The 18,597-nt window shown below is 38.7% G+C and overlaps 1 protein-coding gene across 1 annotated transcript in view; it reads left to right on the top strand.

Annotated features, from left to right (window-relative positions):
• thada (THADA armadillo repeat containing) overlaps positions 1-18,597 on the top strand; it is a 186,449-nt gene that overhangs the window by 6,555 nt on the left and 161,297 nt on the right. Inside the window, exons 9-21 of the mRNA XM_059358754.1 lie at positions 1,022-1,116; positions 2,257-2,480; positions 3,632-4,338; positions 4,862-5,016; positions 5,824-5,979; positions 7,177-7,284; positions 8,656-8,779; positions 9,987-10,132; positions 10,544-10,772; positions 13,027-13,162; positions 13,320-13,456; positions 15,106-15,252; positions 17,734-17,897. Coding sequence (XP_059214737.1) covers positions 1,022-1,116; positions 2,257-2,480; positions 3,632-4,338; positions 4,862-5,016; positions 5,824-5,979; positions 7,177-7,284; positions 8,656-8,779; positions 9,987-10,132; positions 10,544-10,772; positions 13,027-13,162; positions 13,320-13,456; positions 15,106-15,252; positions 17,734-17,897 — 2,528 coding nt within the window. The remainder of the gene's footprint in view (positions 1-1,021; positions 1,117-2,256; positions 2,481-3,631; positions 4,339-4,861; positions 5,017-5,823; positions 5,980-7,176; positions 7,285-8,655; positions 8,780-9,986; positions 10,133-10,543; positions 10,773-13,026; positions 13,163-13,319; positions 13,457-15,105; positions 15,253-17,733; positions 17,898-18,597) is intronic.

Consider the following 18,597-nt stretch of genomic DNA (forward strand, 5'->3'; position numbering starts at 1 on the left):
AAAGCAAAAAAATTGAAAAAAACAGACACTTTCTGCAAGCTTGAAAGGGGGTAGGAAGAAGTAAAAAAACTTATCTAGTCCTACCCCTTAACGGGTCAGTATATACATACATATATGAATAATCAATATAGTCACATACAAATATTATAAATAATTATATATATACATATACTATAAACAATTTATTAATTACATTGTGAATACCTATACATGTATATTGTAAATTACTATATACATATATATAAATATTATAAACATAAATACAATTACCATGTATATTACAGAATTACAGTCAACATATGTCCATGATACAGAGGCTTTTCTAAATGTCTGTACTTTGTAAAGATGATGTCTTTATATTTGTTTTTAAACTGTTTTATGTTTTGGCTTTTCTGTACTTCCACACTTAACTTATTCCACAATTTAACTATAACTCCAAAAAATACAGACAAAATAATTATACGCTGAAATTCAATTTGATGAAAATATAATACAAAGACTGTTACAGACTACAACTCAATTTGCAGAAAGTAAGTTAATAAGAAAATAAACATCAGGACTATTACAAATGAAGGGAGGATATATATATATATATATATATATATATATATATATAAATAGTATAAACTATAAAACATAACAAGACAATCATGTCATTATTCGACTAGGCTGGTTTTCCATTAAACACATTTTTTATTTTTATTTAATCTTGTATCCAGGTAAAGAGGATGAGCTGAAAGCCAGGTGTATATGATCTTTTATGACTTATTCTCAGAAGGAATGTTTCATTTCAGAAACAAAAAGATGCATTATTCTGTGTAACCAGTCATTTTAGGAGAATAAGTATAAATGTGTTGTAAGCAGTTAACAGGAGCAGATGGAGTCATTAACTTTCTACTCCTGATTGCTCCAGAATTTTGTTTGGGGGCCAATTATGCTAAAAAACAAAAACACAACCAAAAATCCTACGTATATACTTTCCTCTCACTTCTTCCCTCCTCTGCTCCTTTTGTGTCTCTAGAGGAGTTTGTCCAGTCGGTGCAGAGCACGGCCGGCATGGCTGTCGTGTTACTGAGCAGGTCTGTCATGGGCTGCGGAGACGAAGTTGCATCTGTGGTGAGTTGAAGATTAAGATTTCTGGATTGTGCACATTATGCATACTTTCTGAAAGATATTCCCACGTTCCGAATGAGACTGACTCGTAAAGTAATGATGCAACACAACAAATGTAACAAATGTAACTGTGCCTGTATAAGGCCCCGTTTACACCAGGACGCTTGCAGGTAAAAACGACAAATTATTTTATCAGAAGTGCCTTTCGTTTAGACAGTGACGGTGTTTTTGGGGGTTAAAAACGCAAAAATCTGAAACCACCCTCCAAAGTGGAAAAGTTTACACGTCTACACTGACAAGACACAAAACTCTGATCTGATCTGCTCACGTCACGTATGTGTTTACGTCACATACATGCTCCAGTACAGAGAAATAAACAAACATGTGGGATTATTTCCATGCGTCTGACCTTCAAGCTGCTCTGGCAGCTCTAATAAACTTACAGGAGTCTTTCCACCAAATGTACAGGATATGTACAGATAGTATTAGTGAACAGAGAAGGATCTGGAATTACCTCCATCACATTCTGGATGCAGCAATTGGTCGGAGGCGAGCCAGACGGCTGTGAACGAGACCTGGGAGATCTAGTGATGGAGGAGAACTTTGTGGAAGGAGTAGCTGATGAAAATGTGTGGCGTGAAAACTTCCACATGCCCAAAGATGCTCTTATGGCTTTAAGAAACCCGGTGGGCGACCACTGGTCCATCTCTTCAGAGAGCATCTTCTCTCCTAGACCACACGATAATTCTACTCCTCAAAGAATTGTCACTAGCACTTATTGATGCACTAATAGCTCTTATTGCAGTATACCTTGAATGTTTGCTTTTACTCTTCCTGTAAGTCGCTTTGGATAAAAGCGTCTGCTAAATGACTAAATGTAAATGTAAGTGATGCCGCCTGGCTGCATACAATCCAATTCCACACACTTTTGCGTCACCGTATGCAGCAGATTTCCTCCTGAAAATGCTTGTCTAAACGAGGAATAAAAAGTGAAGACGTGACGCCACTTTTGCGTCTTCTGTTCAGACCGTCATCATGTAAACGGAGCCTGAAGCTGCAGAAATAGTTCCTGCAGAAACATCCATTCATTCACTTGAAATGATTGCTCACTATTACCTGTGTGTGTATGTGTGTGTGTGTCAGGTGTGCAGTTTGCTGCGTAGTTCCTCTCAGGGTTTGGACTCGGCCCCTCGGTGGCTCCAGCAGAGGTGTGAGGCTCTGTGCACCAGTGCTCGCCCGCCGGGTGTCTCTCTGTACTTGTGTCACGGCGCTCTGGCCATGTTGATCTGGAAGGGCGCTCTCCCAGGGCCGCAGTGGGAAGAGCTGCTGCTGCTGGTGCCAAACACGCTGCTGGACCTAGACGTCAGGTAGGTCTGCTGCTAAAGACCCACATTCAGTACTCAATAGTCTAGCTGGTAAGCATTAGATCAGTCATCAGTCATTAGTCATTAGTGTTCAACATGCTTATTTCTAGATTTAATAATCTTAATTCAAGAAATCTTGTCAAGTGAAATTATCTGTCCATGCAGTGAGGTAATTTCCCTCAGATTTAGTGTTTTTATCTTGTTTTTTGGCCCTTTTTTGCAGCGTACATGCATTTGAGCATGAAATATGTTAAGTTACTGCACTGTAAACATATTAAAAATTGCAGTTTCATCATATCTGGTTAAGTGCACGGTCCTATATGTGGCCCTGTGGTAGTGTCCATGAAAAATTGTGCCCATCCCTGTCATAAAAGAACTCAGGCTCAGGTTTCAACACAGTGAAGATACAAATATCATATGAAACTAGAAGAAAAACTATTGTAATAGCATAAATTGGGTATCACTGGAAAACTGAGACTCTTTCATTTTACAGAAATCTCCAAAATGAATAAATAATAATAAAATAAAATTATATTGTGTTCCTCAAGGTCTTGGTCTTGGTATCAAGCCAAAAATTGCTGAAACAACTTATTTTGGCACTCATGTCCATCATATTTAAGATTAAGATGTATTACTCCGACAATGGGGAAATTCAACCTGTGCATTTAACTCTTCATTTTTTACACACAAGTGAACACACCAAGCAAAGAGCAGTGGGCAGCATGTGTTACTACGCCCGTGGAGCTGTGTGTCAAGATCACTTCAGTTCTTGACCTGTCGGTCCTGGGAATTTGAGTCCGATTCCTAACCTCTAGGCCACGGACTGCTGGATATTCATCCATCATAATGTTCTCAGCTCTTACACACTTAAACTTTCAACTTTTGAATAGGTGCCTTACCAAAACAAAAAGCTAATTTCAGATTAATAACTATAAAAAGTTGACACGCAGTCTTGAGCTGCATCTCAGATTGGATTTCCAAGATTTCAGATGATTTAAACCGTGTCTGTGTGGACCCTGAAAGAGGTGATATAATGTGAATGAAACCAGTTCTATTATGTATGACTACTTGAACTATATGATCTGTCTCTGAAATAATCCAAATAAAGTTCTCTTTAAGTGTAAACAGCATGTCTGTTTGTTTTTGTTCTCTAGTATAAAGGAGTCCAGTACAGCCATGGTGGTGGCTCGGGTGCTGACCCTGTGGAGCAGCGCTGCTCTGGACTTCCTGCAGGGAGAGAAGGAGTCCTGCCCTCCTCGCCTCCAGAACTCCTTCAGAGGAGGCTCGGAGCTGCACCAACACCTGCTGGAGCACATCTACTCCCACTGGGAGCACCCGCTGGACGGAGTCCGCCACCAAACCCGCTCCCTGTTCCGCAACCTCCTCCTGCTGCACCAGCACACCAACCCGTCCGTCTCCGACCCGACCGAGGACTCCTACGTCACGGAGCTCACCCGGAGCCTGCTGGGGCTGGAGTGGCACATGAGGGGGAAGTACGGCTCCTTGGGCTGCCTGGTGGAGCTGCACGGGGCCGGGTACCTGCTCCACATCCAACCCCAGCTGCCGTCGTGTCTCCTGGGCCTGATGGGGGACCAGACCCTGGCTCCTTATGCCAGCGACCTCCTGGAGAGGCTGTTTGTCAGCCACAAGGCCCAGCTGGCCGGTGAGGCCGGCGAGGAGGCCTGGATGGAGCGTTGGCACCAGACCTGGGTGACCCCCCTGCTGCAGGTGCTGTGCCGAGCCAGACTGGACCAGACCACCTACATCCTGGACTATTTCCTGCCCAAGCTGCTGCGCTGCAGCCCTTCCAGCCTGGGACACATGGTGCAGGCCCTGCAGGACACGCCGCCCTGCAGCACTGGTAAACACACTTTGCATTTTAGTGGTCGACGATATGGGTTTTTTAATGCCGATACCGATCATTTTGACATCAGTCTTAACCGATCCCCGATATGTGCTGCCGATTATTTTGGGCCGATTTTTTGGGGCCGATTCTTTTTTTTTTTTTTTTTTTTTTTTTTTAATTTACTTTTTATTCGTTTTTTCTTAGTAACATACACATAAGTGCCAGTGGGCACAAAAACATACAACATAACATAAACATAAACATAACATAACAAGGGGAGGATTGTGCATCAAGTAAAACAGCAGAGTCGACATAAGCACATCATGCATAAAAATATAAGGATGCTGCTTGAAAATAGTGAAGTAATTAAAAATAAAATCAGAAAAAAGTCACGGCATGTAAATGACAATATATTGAGTCAAGAAAAAATAATCGTGTCCATTTTTATGTATTGAATGATAAGTTGATATAGTATTTACCGTTACAGGCGTAGTTAGAGTGGGAGCATTCTTTAACAGTGTTTTTCTGTCCTCATAAGGTCCTTCAGGCAGCAGAGGAGCACTGGGAGCCCTCATGACGTGTCTGAGGGCGGCCCGGGCCCAGGGAGTGGTTCCCTCCTCAAAGGAGGGTCTGTGGGGCGGCTTGGTGCCCCTCTCCTTACTGCAACAAGCACTAGTACACAAACATGATCAAGTGAGTGTCTGTGTCCTCATGTGTCTCTACTTTGTTGTGTTTTTATGTTTTTATGAATTGTGTGTGGCATATTATGTCTTAGGGCTACACGGTGATGTAGCGGTTAGCACTTTCACCTTACAGCCATAGGGTCACAAGTTAGAATCACAAAATTACCAAAAAAAGACACAAAACTACATTACATAACATTTCCACTTCTTCGTAGCAGCTGCCTTTCTTTTTGTTAACGTCGTCATAGAAACAAGTGAAACAAAGCTCCAGCTTGCACAATAAAGGGACCTTCCACACACAACATGGTAAAGAGACATTCATATAAAACTCTCATTAAACTTTCATATCAAGGTGGGGGCCACAAAATATCGTCACGAGGGCCGCAATTGGCCCGCGGGCCGCGAGTTTGAGACCCATGCCCTAAACACACACATACACATACACACACACACACACACACACACACACGCTTCTTGCTTTTATAGATAGATTTTCTTTGGGATTCCTTTTTTTGGGATGGGTCCTGGTTTAAAGATTGGTTAAACTAGTGACTCCAAATTGTCCATAGGAGTGAATGAGAGCGTGACAAGTCTTCACTGTGACAGTCTAGCGACCTGTTTTTAAAAGAAGTCTTAAAACACATCTTAAATGTTTTTAGACAGCAAATTAAATTAAATTCTAAGGAAAGAAAAAATACAAAACTCAGCTATTTATTGTAGGAGCGTGTTTTAAAACGTCCACTGTCAGCTGGGAATGAATTAATATTATGTCTTATATTTTTACTGTATTTATGTGTCATCACATCCTTCTGCCCAGGTGAGGATGGACGCTCTGGGGTTAGTGTGTGAGAGCCACCGCAGCACTGAGACTCTGACCTCACAGGAAATGGAGCTGATCCGCCACTTCCTGCTGCCGAATCTCAACAGTCAGTCACCAGGCGTCAGGCAGCAAACAGTCAGTCTGCTGAAGAAGGTCAGACATTCATTCATACTGCCTTTTGGTGGTGTTCTTGATTTTTTATTTTATTTCTCAGTGCATTTGAAATGTTAAGCTGGTAATAAACAGTTTGTGGGTTGGGGATGTGACTAATTGGATTTAGTTTTATAAAAGGGAACTGCAGGGTTATCACCTATACACTTGCCAAGCAGTTATTAATGATGTGATTTAATGATCAAATCCTATAAGAAGTGAGGAGCATTTATGGGTACAAGTCGGGAACCGGCCTACCTTACATATCTCAAGGGTGCTGAGTCCAAAAAAAATGGTTCCCAAGTGAAATTTTGAGTTTTTGACCTTCTAATTTGTATCAAATGGCCACCAAATTGCCCATCTTGCACAGTCATTGGACCATTTCCCCTTAGTTTTTTTGTAAGTAGGCAATCAAAGATGAGGAAATTAAGTTTCTAGATCTATAGTCTAGAGTCAGAGCAAGGATATAGTGGAGGCTCAGTGTCTTTTTCATGTATATATATATATATATTTATGCAAAATACCAACTGGAACATTTAAAAGAGATATTGATTGAATATTTATGTCGGCCTTAAAAAAATTACACAAATAATGCTTAATTTCACCTTAAAAGTTGGTATTTTGCATATATATATATATATATATATATATATATATATATATAAAAGACACTGAGCCTCCACTATATTCTTGCTCTGACCCTAGACTATAGATCCAGAAACTTAATTTCCTCATCTGATTGCCTACTTACAAAAAATCTTGGGGAACATGGTCCAACGACCAACGGCCGCCATTTTGATATGCAAATGAGAAGGTAAAAAATCAAAATTTTGCTTGGGAATCTTTTTTTTGGGGGGATTCAGCACCCTTGAAATAAGTAAAGTAGGTCGGTTCCTGACTTGTACCCATAAATGCTCCTCACTTTCACTTTTTGGACAATTCCGTCTAGACTATATACAACAACTAATTTACTTACTACTAAAAAGCAATAATTCTGAGGTTATTGAGGGAAAACTCTTTGTTAATGGCCTACTGGTTGTATATTAAGGCCATGCAGAATAAGGCATTAATAACTACTTAATAATGACTAGTTAAGAGCCTTATAAGCAACTAATTAATGTTAAATATGTCTTCCCTAATCTAAAGTGTTACCAAAAAATGAATTTCAATGAACTGAGCTTGACTTTCTGTCCTCCACAGCTGCTGTGTAGACTGAAGGACAGCACTCTGCTGCTGCAGAAGAGAATGATCCAGGAGAGAGAGACGGAGCAGAGAGACGGAGACCAGAACACACTACACCTGTACAAGGTAAACACAACCACACAACAGGGACACAACACTGAAGTCCCCCTAAGACAGGGGTGTCAAACTCAAAAACACAATGGGCCAAAATTTAAAACTTGAATAACATCGCGGGCCAACATTGAACAAATAAACCTTTTAATATATACCAAACATGTTTTGCTTTAACATTAAATATGGAACCAGCAACGCTTATAAACATACAATATATAACTAAATAGTGCAGACATGCAAATCAAATTTCAAATAAAAAACACATCAATGTCATTAATTTATTAAATAAAAAATAAATAAAAATCGTATGCCTCTTTTCTATTTGCATCCATCTGATTTAAATATCAAAATAAACTTTTTCAACAGGTTAATAAATTCTGCCTTTCTTTTCGCCATTTTTGGGAAGGGGTAGCTGGGAGACAGCTCTAGCTTGAGGTTGCTATGACGACTGTCACAGAGGAGTGCGTTTCTGAGAAATACACAAAATGACCCAAAAAAAAAAACAAAATTACTAAAAAAAGACACAAAATGACAAAAAAAAAGACACAAAATGACAAAAAAAAGACACAAAATTACTAAAAAAAGACACAAAATGACCAAAAAAAGACACAAAATGACCAAAAAAAGACACAAAATTACTAAAAAAAAGACACAAAATAACCAAAAAAAGACACAAAATTACAAAAAAAGACACAAAATGACCAAAAAAAGACACATAATGACTAAAAAAAGACACAAAATGACCAAAAAAAGACACAAAATTACTAAAAAAAAAAATACACAAAATGACCAAAAAAAGACACAAAATTACTAAAAAAAGACACAAAATTACTAAAAAAAGACACAAAATGACCAAAAAAAAGACACAAAATGACCAAAAAAAGACACAAAATTACTAAAAAAAGACACAAAATGACCAAAAAAAAGACACAAAATGACCAAAAAAAGACACAAAATGACCAAAAAAAAGACACAAAATGACAAAAAAAAAGACACAAAATTACTAAAAAAAGACACATAATAAATTCTGCCCTTTCTTTTCTCCATTTTTGGGAAGGGGTAGCTGGGAGACAGCTCTAGCTTGAGGTTGCTATGACGACTGTCACAGAGGAGCGTTTCTGGGTCCTGTCCTGATTGACGCGCCAAAACAACAGCAGGGCATTGTGGGATTTGTAGTATTAGCTGTAAATGCGCCGTATAATACCGGCGGGTCAGCTTTTATAGTACAATAATAAGATAATAATTTGGTATTGCCTCGCGGGCCAAATAAAATTACACTGCGGGCCAAATTTGGCCCGCGGGCCAGAGTTTGAAACCCCTGCCCTAAGCCTTTTTGTCTTGTAACAAAGGAGCTTGTTGTTGTTGGTTTTGTGTGTGCTGCAGGAGTTTCTGCGCTGGCTGTGTGCGAGGCTGCTGGAGGTTTTGCTGCCTGGAGCTTCCTTCTCTAAGTGCCTGATGTCGCTCCACCTGCTGTGTCTGCTGGGCGAACTCTTCACCTTCAGCGCTGGTACGGTTCATTTCTCTTACTGTGACTTCACTGAAATATATAACAGGGTTCACAGGGGTGCTTGAAATCCTTTAAAAATGCTTACATTTTAATGTTGTATTCTCAAGGTTTGAAAAGTGCTTTGATTTTTGGATAAAATGCTTGAAAATGCTTGAAATTCTTACTGTGCAATCTGACTTTAGATAATTACATGTTCAATGAAAAAAATAATAAATTGAATATTGAGATTAGCAAATTGTACTTTTGGTTGTTAAAAGTGTAAAACCATCGTTGTCGCATGGTTGAGTGAAGTTACCCCTTTTAGCATGTAAGAACTCATCTAAAACATGCAACTTACAACCGTTGTAAAGTCCTGGAAAAGCTTGAAAATGGACCTTGAAAAGTGCTTGAATTTGACCACTGAAAAAGTGTACGAACCTTGTATAAAAGTCCTGACACCTCTATAGAAACAGCACAATCAGGGCCAGACATAGTGAGAACTCAAACATGTATTGTGCATTATAAGAGATCTTTGATGCTATAAAATCAAAAAATAAATTCAAAAAAGTGCCCAAAGTTGAAACTGACATTCAAAAACATTTTTACATTTTTACAACCTCTACTTTCTAACTCTGTCCAAGTGTCACTCAGTCTGTTTACATGACATCAAATTATTGCTTTAATCTGAATATAACTGGACAACTGAAGTGCATGTAAACGTGTTAGTCCGATTAATGTCGGAGTTCTCCAACTCCGATCAACCCATTTAAGGCGGGAAAGCATTACCGCATTTCTATCATTAAAACCGGGGGCGCTGTTGCGTTATTCTACCATTAAAGCCGGGAAAGCAGGTACGTCGTTTTGTAGTATTTGTAGTTTTTTCCACCTATTTTCGGTCTCTTGGCCAATGAAATGCATCAGAATACATCAGCAGTATCTTTGTGGCTGAACTGCCATCAAAGAGATGGAAACTTTGAGGCTTTTTTATCGACAAAACCAGGAAATTGCAATGTTTTCCTGGTCATGTATAGTACATGTAAATTCTGTTCACCAAATAACTAAGAAGTGAAGTGTTTTATTCTAGCGTGCTCAGATCAGTTCGGGGATCAGAACTTAATTCAAGGACACCTCAGTGATGCTGTTTGGCACGTTTCATGTACCACCAGCTCACAGCCAGCAGTCTGTCCACTACTGGCGTCCTCTTCACTTTGATGCTTCCTTTCCTCAGGGCCTGATGTGTTTGCTCTCGCTGAAGTCGTGACCTCTGACCACGCTCAGAATGTCCTCTACTGCATTGCCAGCAACTTCCTGGAAGTCAAACAACTGGCCTCAACGTTGCTGCGGCAACTTCCCCCATCAGCTGTGGGACTACAGGTTAATATGAGCTCAGGAATCTGTTGTGTCTAAAAGAGATGTTGTTGTGATAGTTTGGTCTTTGCTGAAAGTAGTTTCAAGTTTTTTTTTTTTTTGTTTTTTTTTAAAACTTAAATTTTTATTGAAATCTTTCAACTCCACATGTAAACATCAAAGTATACATAGAAATCAGGGATGGGCAACTGGAGGCCCGGGGCCGCATACGGCCTGCACCCTCACTTGAAGTGGCCCTCAGTACAACTACATGCATTTGAGCATGAAATCTTTAAAGTGCAGTGTAAAAATGCACAAAATTACTTCTTGCAATTGATGTTGGTCTGCTGTTCTTGCACTGATAAAAAAATAAATCACAGTAAGTGGTTATTTTTTATTTGTTTAAGTCGTTTTACTGATATTTCTTTCTGCTGTCAGGATCCGGAGAGGATGCAGGGCGTCCTGCAGGCTGCTCTGGACCTCAGCACCAGCACCAAACCCTTCGACAGCGTCACCGCCGCCCTGCTCCTCAACCTGCTGCTCCACCAGCCGGCCCTGGGCCAGGCTCTGCTGCACTCTGCCCGGCAACAGGGCCTCCACTTCCAGCCGCCCTCCTCACCGCCGCAGGCTTCTGAGACGGTCGTCTTCGAAGTCAACACACTGGCTGGTAAGATCCACATCCAAAGACCTCATAATAATAATATGTACACTACCGGTCAAAAGTTTTAGAACACCCCAATTTTTCCAGTTTTTTATTGAAATTCAAGCAGTTCAAGTCAAATGAACAGCTTGAAAGGGTACAAAGGTAAGTGGTGAACTGCCAGAGGTAAATAAAAAAAGGTAAGCTTAACCAAAACTGAAAGATAATGTACATTTCAGAATTATACAAGTAGGCCTTTTTCAGGGAACAAGAAATGGGTTAACAACTTAACTCTATGGAGTCTTGGGCTATTTTGTCCATTTTTGAATTCTTTTCATGTCTTTTGTAAGTAATTTTGTTTCTTTTTTTGGTAATTTTGTGTCTTTTTTTAGTCATTTTGTGTCTTTTGGTGTCTTTTTTTTGTCATTTTCTGTCTTTTTTTGGTCATTTTGTGTCTTTTTTTAGTCCTTTAGTAATTTTGAATGTTGCAAATGTGCATTAATTTCAGAGTACACTGAGACATTAAACTGCATAATTTTCAATTAAATTCTGGAAAAGTTGGTGTGTTCTAAAACTTTTGACCAGTAGTGTATATATATTTTTAGATTGTCCCTAGATGTTTTTATTATTATTGTCTCTGCACCTTAATCTCCTCCTTTAGCTGTTTTCTTTAATGTACTTTATTACCTGTGTCTTTTTATCTACTGCTGATTTGAACTAGGGCCGGGACTTTAACACGTTAATTAAGATTAATTAATTAGTCAAAAATTGACGCATTTCATTGCACTTATTTTTGCACCGCGGAACGTTTCTCACTGGATGAGTTTCAGGAGGACCGATTATACTGGAGCACCAACTAGCGTTCATGAGTTCAGACAACAACAAACCACAGTGAACATGAAGGAAGCTATGCAACAAGGAATTCACATATCACCGCAGCAAAAATTAACAATATTTTTGTTGCTGAAGCTTATGTATTCAGTCATTATTCAATGGTATACCAAAAATCCATGTGAAAAAAATTACTTCTCACTGTTCTCAGGTCAAATATTTCTATGCGATTAAAATGCGATTCATTTCGATTAATTAATTACAAAGCCTCTAATTAATTAGAATAATTTTTTTTTATCGAGTCCCGGCCCTAATTTTAACGTGTCTGATTTTTCTCTTAGTCTTTTGTTTATTTTGTTTCTGGTTTCTGTAGCACTTTGAGATTTCTTTATGAAAAATGCTTTACAAATAAAATGTATTATTATTAGGGCCGGGACTCGCAGACCAGTGCCATTAAGTGTAGCAATAGCATATTTATAAATATAGTACATTTCATAAATGCAGGTAGCCTATAGGTAGGTAGACCTTCTGTAAACTAGAATACTTTGGTTTTTGAAGTAAAACACAATCCACGCTAGCTAGCACACTAGCCGCTAGCTGCTATATGTTTAGCATTGAGGTGATACTTGAGGCTGGATGTGCTGCGGTGATATGTGAATTCCTTGTTGCATAGCAACACAACCATGCTCTTATGGACGCTTCCATCCGTTGGTTTTTAGTAACTAAATGTCCCATCATCCACGGGGCCAACCAAAGGTCTCATCAGCTTCTTCCTTCATGTTCACTGTGGTTTGTTGTTGTCTCAACTCATCAACGCTAGTTGGTGCTCCAGTATAATCGATGAAGTGCGATTAAAATGCGTAATTTTGCTTGGAAATGTAACTGAAAGTGTAACTGGTAATGATAGTTATAAAGTCAAGATACTGCTGATTGCGACCAAGAAGACAATAACAAGGAACTGGTACAAGACTGAATCTCCTACCATAGAACAATGGCTATGGATTGTAAGAGAAATATACTGTATGGAAAAAATGATGTACCAGCTTCGACTGAAGGAAGATGTTTCTATTTCAAAGTGGAAAAAATGGGTGCTGTATGACATAACGAAAGACATGTGAACTGTAAACTGTATGAATCTGATTTTGTAGAATATGGATACCCGCAGCCATGAATGTTGATACTGTTTTATTAATGTTAAGTGTTTTTTTCTTTTGTTGTGTATGTCTCTTGTGTACATGGGAAAAAAAACCTAATAAACATTACAGTTTAAAAAAAAAAAATGCTTAATTTTTTTTTACGCGTTCATTTTTGTGTAATTAATTAACCTTAATTAACGCGTTAAAGTCCCGGCCCTAATTATTATTTTTACTATTATTATTATTATTATAAATGTATGTGTTGTGGCACTGAATAAAAAATTAAGATGCTTGTTTTGCTCTTCCCTCCTCAGTGGTTCAGTTCTTGCTGCTCAGCCTTCAGTCCGAGGTGTCGAGGGCCGAGTCGTCTCTCCTGCAGGCGGCTGCTTCTTATCCTCTCTACGGCAGAGCTCACTGCATCACTGCTGTCCTGCAGCACCTCAACACTGAGTGAGCATATGAATCACTACAACACATCTAAACCACCTACTTCCATTCTGACCTATCCATCTATTTTACCACATTCCCCGAGCACAACACTGTATTTGAGGAGTAAATCCAACCATGACTTGAGTTAAATATCCTCTTATGTAATGTATGTTTGCAGGAGTTTGAGCCAGACGGAGCAGTGGAGACGTCTGGTGTCGGAGCTGATCGCTGTGTGCTACAGGATGTCTGATGTGGTCTCTCCTGTGGTCCAGAGCTCCTCCCCAGAAGGACTCATCCCCATGGATACGGACTCAGGTAGTCACATTCCTAGATTCAATCAGTGAACACTTTATCCTAAACCAGGGCTGGGCAGTGATTGATATCATATTTATTTTGTGAGATACAGTCATTGAAAAAATGATTAGACCTCCCTTGTTTTCTTCAAATCAAAAAGTATTTGAGAGCTTATACCCGTGGCTTTCATATGAAGTTGAGTTTATTTGTCCAAACCTTCAATAAAGTTTTTAAAAAAATCAACAAACTCAGCAAATGTTACATTTGACTGAATAAAAAATCCTATGCATAATACTAATACATGCCCATTAGCAAGATGCTAACATGATATGACCATTGGAAGAAATATACATAGTTCTCATTACCCTACTGTAATAAAAAAATAATAATCATAATCATAATAATAAATAATAATAATAATACATTTTATATATCGCACTTTTCATGGTACTCAACGACGCATAAAGTAATATAAGACATAAACAGTCATGATTTCTTATATCATCATCACAATCAATTATTATTATTATTACTATTAATATATTATTAATAATATTAGTGTTATCTCCAGATGGCCACAAATCTGTCTGTTCTTCGGTGAAAATATGTCGTCTAAAAACATATTCCTTGCGCCTGGATTCCACTGGATGCGTAACGGCTGCAGATCCTTCGTCGGAGCCGTTACGCATCCATTATAATCAATGTGTGAGATTCCACCGACTGCAGATCCGCTGCGTAATGAGTCCGACAACGCAGGGCCATCCGACAGCCCTCGCAACACTTGCGCAGAGCTTCTATTTTTGTCGGACGACGGAGCACTACGCATAAATTCAGCACAGAGCAGATCGTTCCGGACAGGAAGTCTTGCACGGACACAAAATAAAACACCTGTATATTTTCAAAATAAAATACCTCGGGTTTGCTAACGAGGTCGGCCGGCTCGTTAACAAGCCGGCCGACCTCGTTAGCGCTCGTTAAGACGGAGTCGCTGGATTTGTCTCCAGTCATTAACGAGGAGATGTTGATTATCTTCCAGTTATATCAATTGATTAGGCGTGAATTCTCGAGATCTCGTGCGTCCTCGGGACTCTGCTGTCCGCAACAGCTCCGACACAGACGGATCCGGTGGGTGTTGACGGACTGCGTAGATACGCAGCCGTTGCGGACAGACCCCTGTCGGAGTCGTTACGCATCCAGTGGAATCCAGGCGTCATCCATAAATCCCGGTTGATTGGTTCCGAGGGTTCAAAGTCCAGATCAGCAATAAAATCATCGGCGCTGTTTTCATCAGATCTCTTCCGTCACTTACTGCTGAGCTCCTCCGCTATAGTCGTCTTCCTCCATGATTTAAAGTTCTGGAAAAGTCCCATGATGCATTGCGACACTCCCGCATGTATTCTGATCATGATTCTGATGCATTTCATTGGCCAAGAGACCAAAAATAGGTGGAAAAAAATACAAATACTACAAAATGACATATCCGCTGTCCCGGCCTTAATGGTAGAGTGACGCAACAGCGCTCCCGGTTTTAATGGTAGAAATGCGGTAATGCTTTCCCGGCGTCAATGGGTTAATACCCATGCTCTTAATTTTGGTGTATTTGATTGTTTCCATGCTTTCCAGGAGATATTATTGATGCTCCGTGTTGCTTTGTGTTTGTGTTGAGACAGAGACGTCAGCAGGGCTGCAGAGGATCCTGCAGGAGATTCAGCCAAGAGACACCAACGACTTCTTCACAAGTGCCAGAGAGCTGGACACACAGCGCGCAGACGATCACACACAGACAAAGAACACGCACACACCCTCACTGAACACAGGTGAGTGTTATGTAAGAGAGTATTGGTGTTCTCAGAACAACAGGAAGTTGGTTATTGTCGTTTGGCTGCTGATTTGAGTCCGTTTATCAACAGCAGGAGCTGCAGATGTGACTGTGACACACAGCTCATGGAGACAATTAAGGTTCTTTCAAAGCTTTCTGGATTGATTCAGAAAACGAACTGCTTCTCATTATAACCCAGACAAATCTAAAACCACAGACAGGATGCGCATATTTTTAGATTTATTGTGACTCACACCGACAATGTGCATCATAACACAAACGTCCATAAATCATTCGAAATCAATAAAAGATGCTCCCTGAGCAACTTTCCTGAAATTAATCACGCACAATTGAACACACCATGCAAGGAGCAGTGGGCAGCACAATTATTCTCCTTGGCATTCAGTCCCAGCTAGGAGAGAATCCTTGGCTTTTTTACTTTTTTACTCTTTTATTTTCTTTTTTTATCTCTAACTCTGTTTTTAGATTGAGTTTTTACTACTATTTTATTGCTTTACTGTTTTTAATATTTTATTGTTTTATTTTTTATTAATATTATTATTGGTTTTTTTTAGTTTTTTTTTAAACTATATTTGTGTATGATTTTTATTATTTAGTATTTCAGTAACTGTACAGCACTTTGGTCAACTGAGGTTGTTTTTAAATGTGCTCAATAAATAAACTTAAAAAAAACTAACAGCACACCCACTTTACTAGAGAAGTAAGATGACTTCCAATATACAAATATATACTTCTTTTAATAGTCGATTTTATTCCTTAACCTAACCACATAGTTTTTTGTGCCTCAGTCTAATTAAGCAGTTTTAGTGACTAAACCCAGGGGTTAAATACAGAACAACAGAACACCCACAAGATAGACCAACTTTACTTTAGACACTTTATTTTTATATTGTTATATTTATATTTATATTATATATTGTTATTTTTACCTATTTTGTTCATTGTTTTTCTTATATTATCCTATATTGTGATTGTTTTTGTAATTATTTTGGAGGCTTTGGAGCAATCTGGAACCAGAATTTCCTTCAGGATTTATAAAGTGGTATCTTATTTTGAAGCTATCTGCAATAGTCCATGGCAGCATTCTTCCTGTTTACATCCAAAAAAATCGTTTTTTTAAAAAGTTTTCCTCTTAAGTAATACAAAGTAATAAAAGTGACAAAAAATCTATAAACATGTTCTTTTTTTTGTCCAGTTGAATATTTTTTGGCTCATCAATATGGTTGTTATATTGCTGGAGCTTTGACATTCTCTATTTCACTGTATTGCACACCTGGGGACAAATTGGGGCCTGTTTGGTGAGGTTGTTGCTTAAAAAACAACCTAATTGTATCATATTTATTTTGTTATTTTGTGTTATAAGTCATTTCAGTTGATGAAACCAACAAGTCATTGCTGCATGTCAGTGCAGTTCCAGTGATGTCCTGATGGGGGAGGTGTTTGACCTCATTTTTGTGTGATATATTTACAGTGCACAGTCCAATATTTCTAGGAATCTTACTCAACGATCACCTAATTCACTGCAGCTTTACAGTGATGAAAATTAAATGTTAATGTTAAGAATTTGGTTGATCACATCATAATTTATTTTTATTTTATTTATGACTGCGTATCAAACATAAAACATTAAACTCCTTGAAGTTATTATTACAGTTTAATCTCAGTTGATTTAGTTTCACGAATGACAGGATCAAGTCTCTTCTCATCCTTTCAAATTAAAAGCTTCTGTTATCAAAACAGGCTTCTGCATAGTACTGTATATATACAGTACAGGCCAAAAGTTTGGACACACCTTCTCATTCAATGCGTTTCCTTTATTTTCATGACTATTGACATTGTAAATTCATCAAAACTATTAATGAACACATGTGGAATTATGTACTTAACAAAAAAGTGTGAAATAACTGAAAACATGTCTTATATTCTAGTAAGCAAAGGGTGGTTACTTTGAGGAATCTAAAATACAAGACATGTTTTCAGTTATTTCACACTTTTTTTGTTAAGAACATAATTCCACATGTGTTCATTCATAGTTTTGATGCCTTCAGTGAGAATCTAAAATGTAAATAGTCATGAAAATAAAGAAAAACGCATTGAATGAGGTGTGTGTCCAAACTTTTGGCCTGTACTGTATCTTTTAGTTTGCCCATGTATGCATGCAGTGGTTAATTGATTAATTGATCGTTAATGTCAACGATCACCTAATTTACTGCAGCTTTACAGTGATGAAAATTAAATGTCTCTGTGTAATGTGTGTGTTGGGTTATGTGAGACCCAACATAGACAATAAAAGCAGGCAGATGATGTGACTTAAAGCATCTATTGGTTTCCATTGAGCTTCACCATGGCACATTACATAATAAGACAAATAAACCTTTTTAATGATAATAATAATAATCCAAAAAAGTGATCAAACTTTTTCCATGTGACTTTGTGCATGTGTGTGTGTTGGCTGCAGGCGGTGAAGGCTACAGGGTGACAGCCCAGATGGTGCTGGTGTGCTGCTGGCGGAGCATGAAGGAAGTGGCCATGCTGCTGGGACAGCTGTGTCAGAGCCTGCCGCTGCACTACACCAACCACGCACACACACACACACACCTCGGGCTCATCACGGAGGAACAGGTACGACCGTCACGGACTCACACACACACTCACACACTCTCCTACTGCCCACATACAGGAGCTGCAGCCTGATTTATTTATTTATTTATTTATTTTGTTCCTTTCATGATTGGAAAGGAGCAGCAAGAAGAAAACATTTCTTATATTTGTCTGCCCCCTACTTGAACAATAGAAATAAAAAAAGATGGTCTGACATCACATACAATTGATTTTCAGTAGCTACACCAACAAAACTTTGATTATAACAAAATTATATGATGTATCTCACTTCTCTGTCATTCACCTTTATTCACTTTTATTTAACCAGGCAGGTCATTAAGAACAAATTCTTATTTACAATGGTGGCCTGACGCCACACTGTGAGCCACAGGAACAGAAGTGCTCATCATCCAATCGCTCAAAATACATAAATCTCCAAAATTATCTTTAAAAGAAAAAAATATATAATTGTCTTTTTATTAGGAAATGTCACACCAACTTCTTGTTCCAAATGTTCATTGTCCATTCCCTTTTAATAATATAAATATGTAAAGAAAAAACAAAAACATACAATTTAACTATTTACATCCAGAGGGGTATGGAGGCAAAATACATAACATGAATAAATTAATATAAATGTCTGTAGCAGTTGGGCATCATTCAGTTGTATTCATGTCACTGAGATATTCATATGTATGTCGGTAGTTTTGCACATCTGACT

This window comes from Centropristis striata, chromosome 20 (genome assembly GCF_030273125.1).
Source record: "Centropristis striata isolate RG_2023a ecotype Rhode Island chromosome 20, C.striata_1.0, whole genome shotgun sequence".
In the NCBI taxonomy this organism is placed as follows: Eukaryota; Metazoa; Chordata; class Actinopteri; order Perciformes; family Serranidae; genus Centropristis; species Centropristis striata.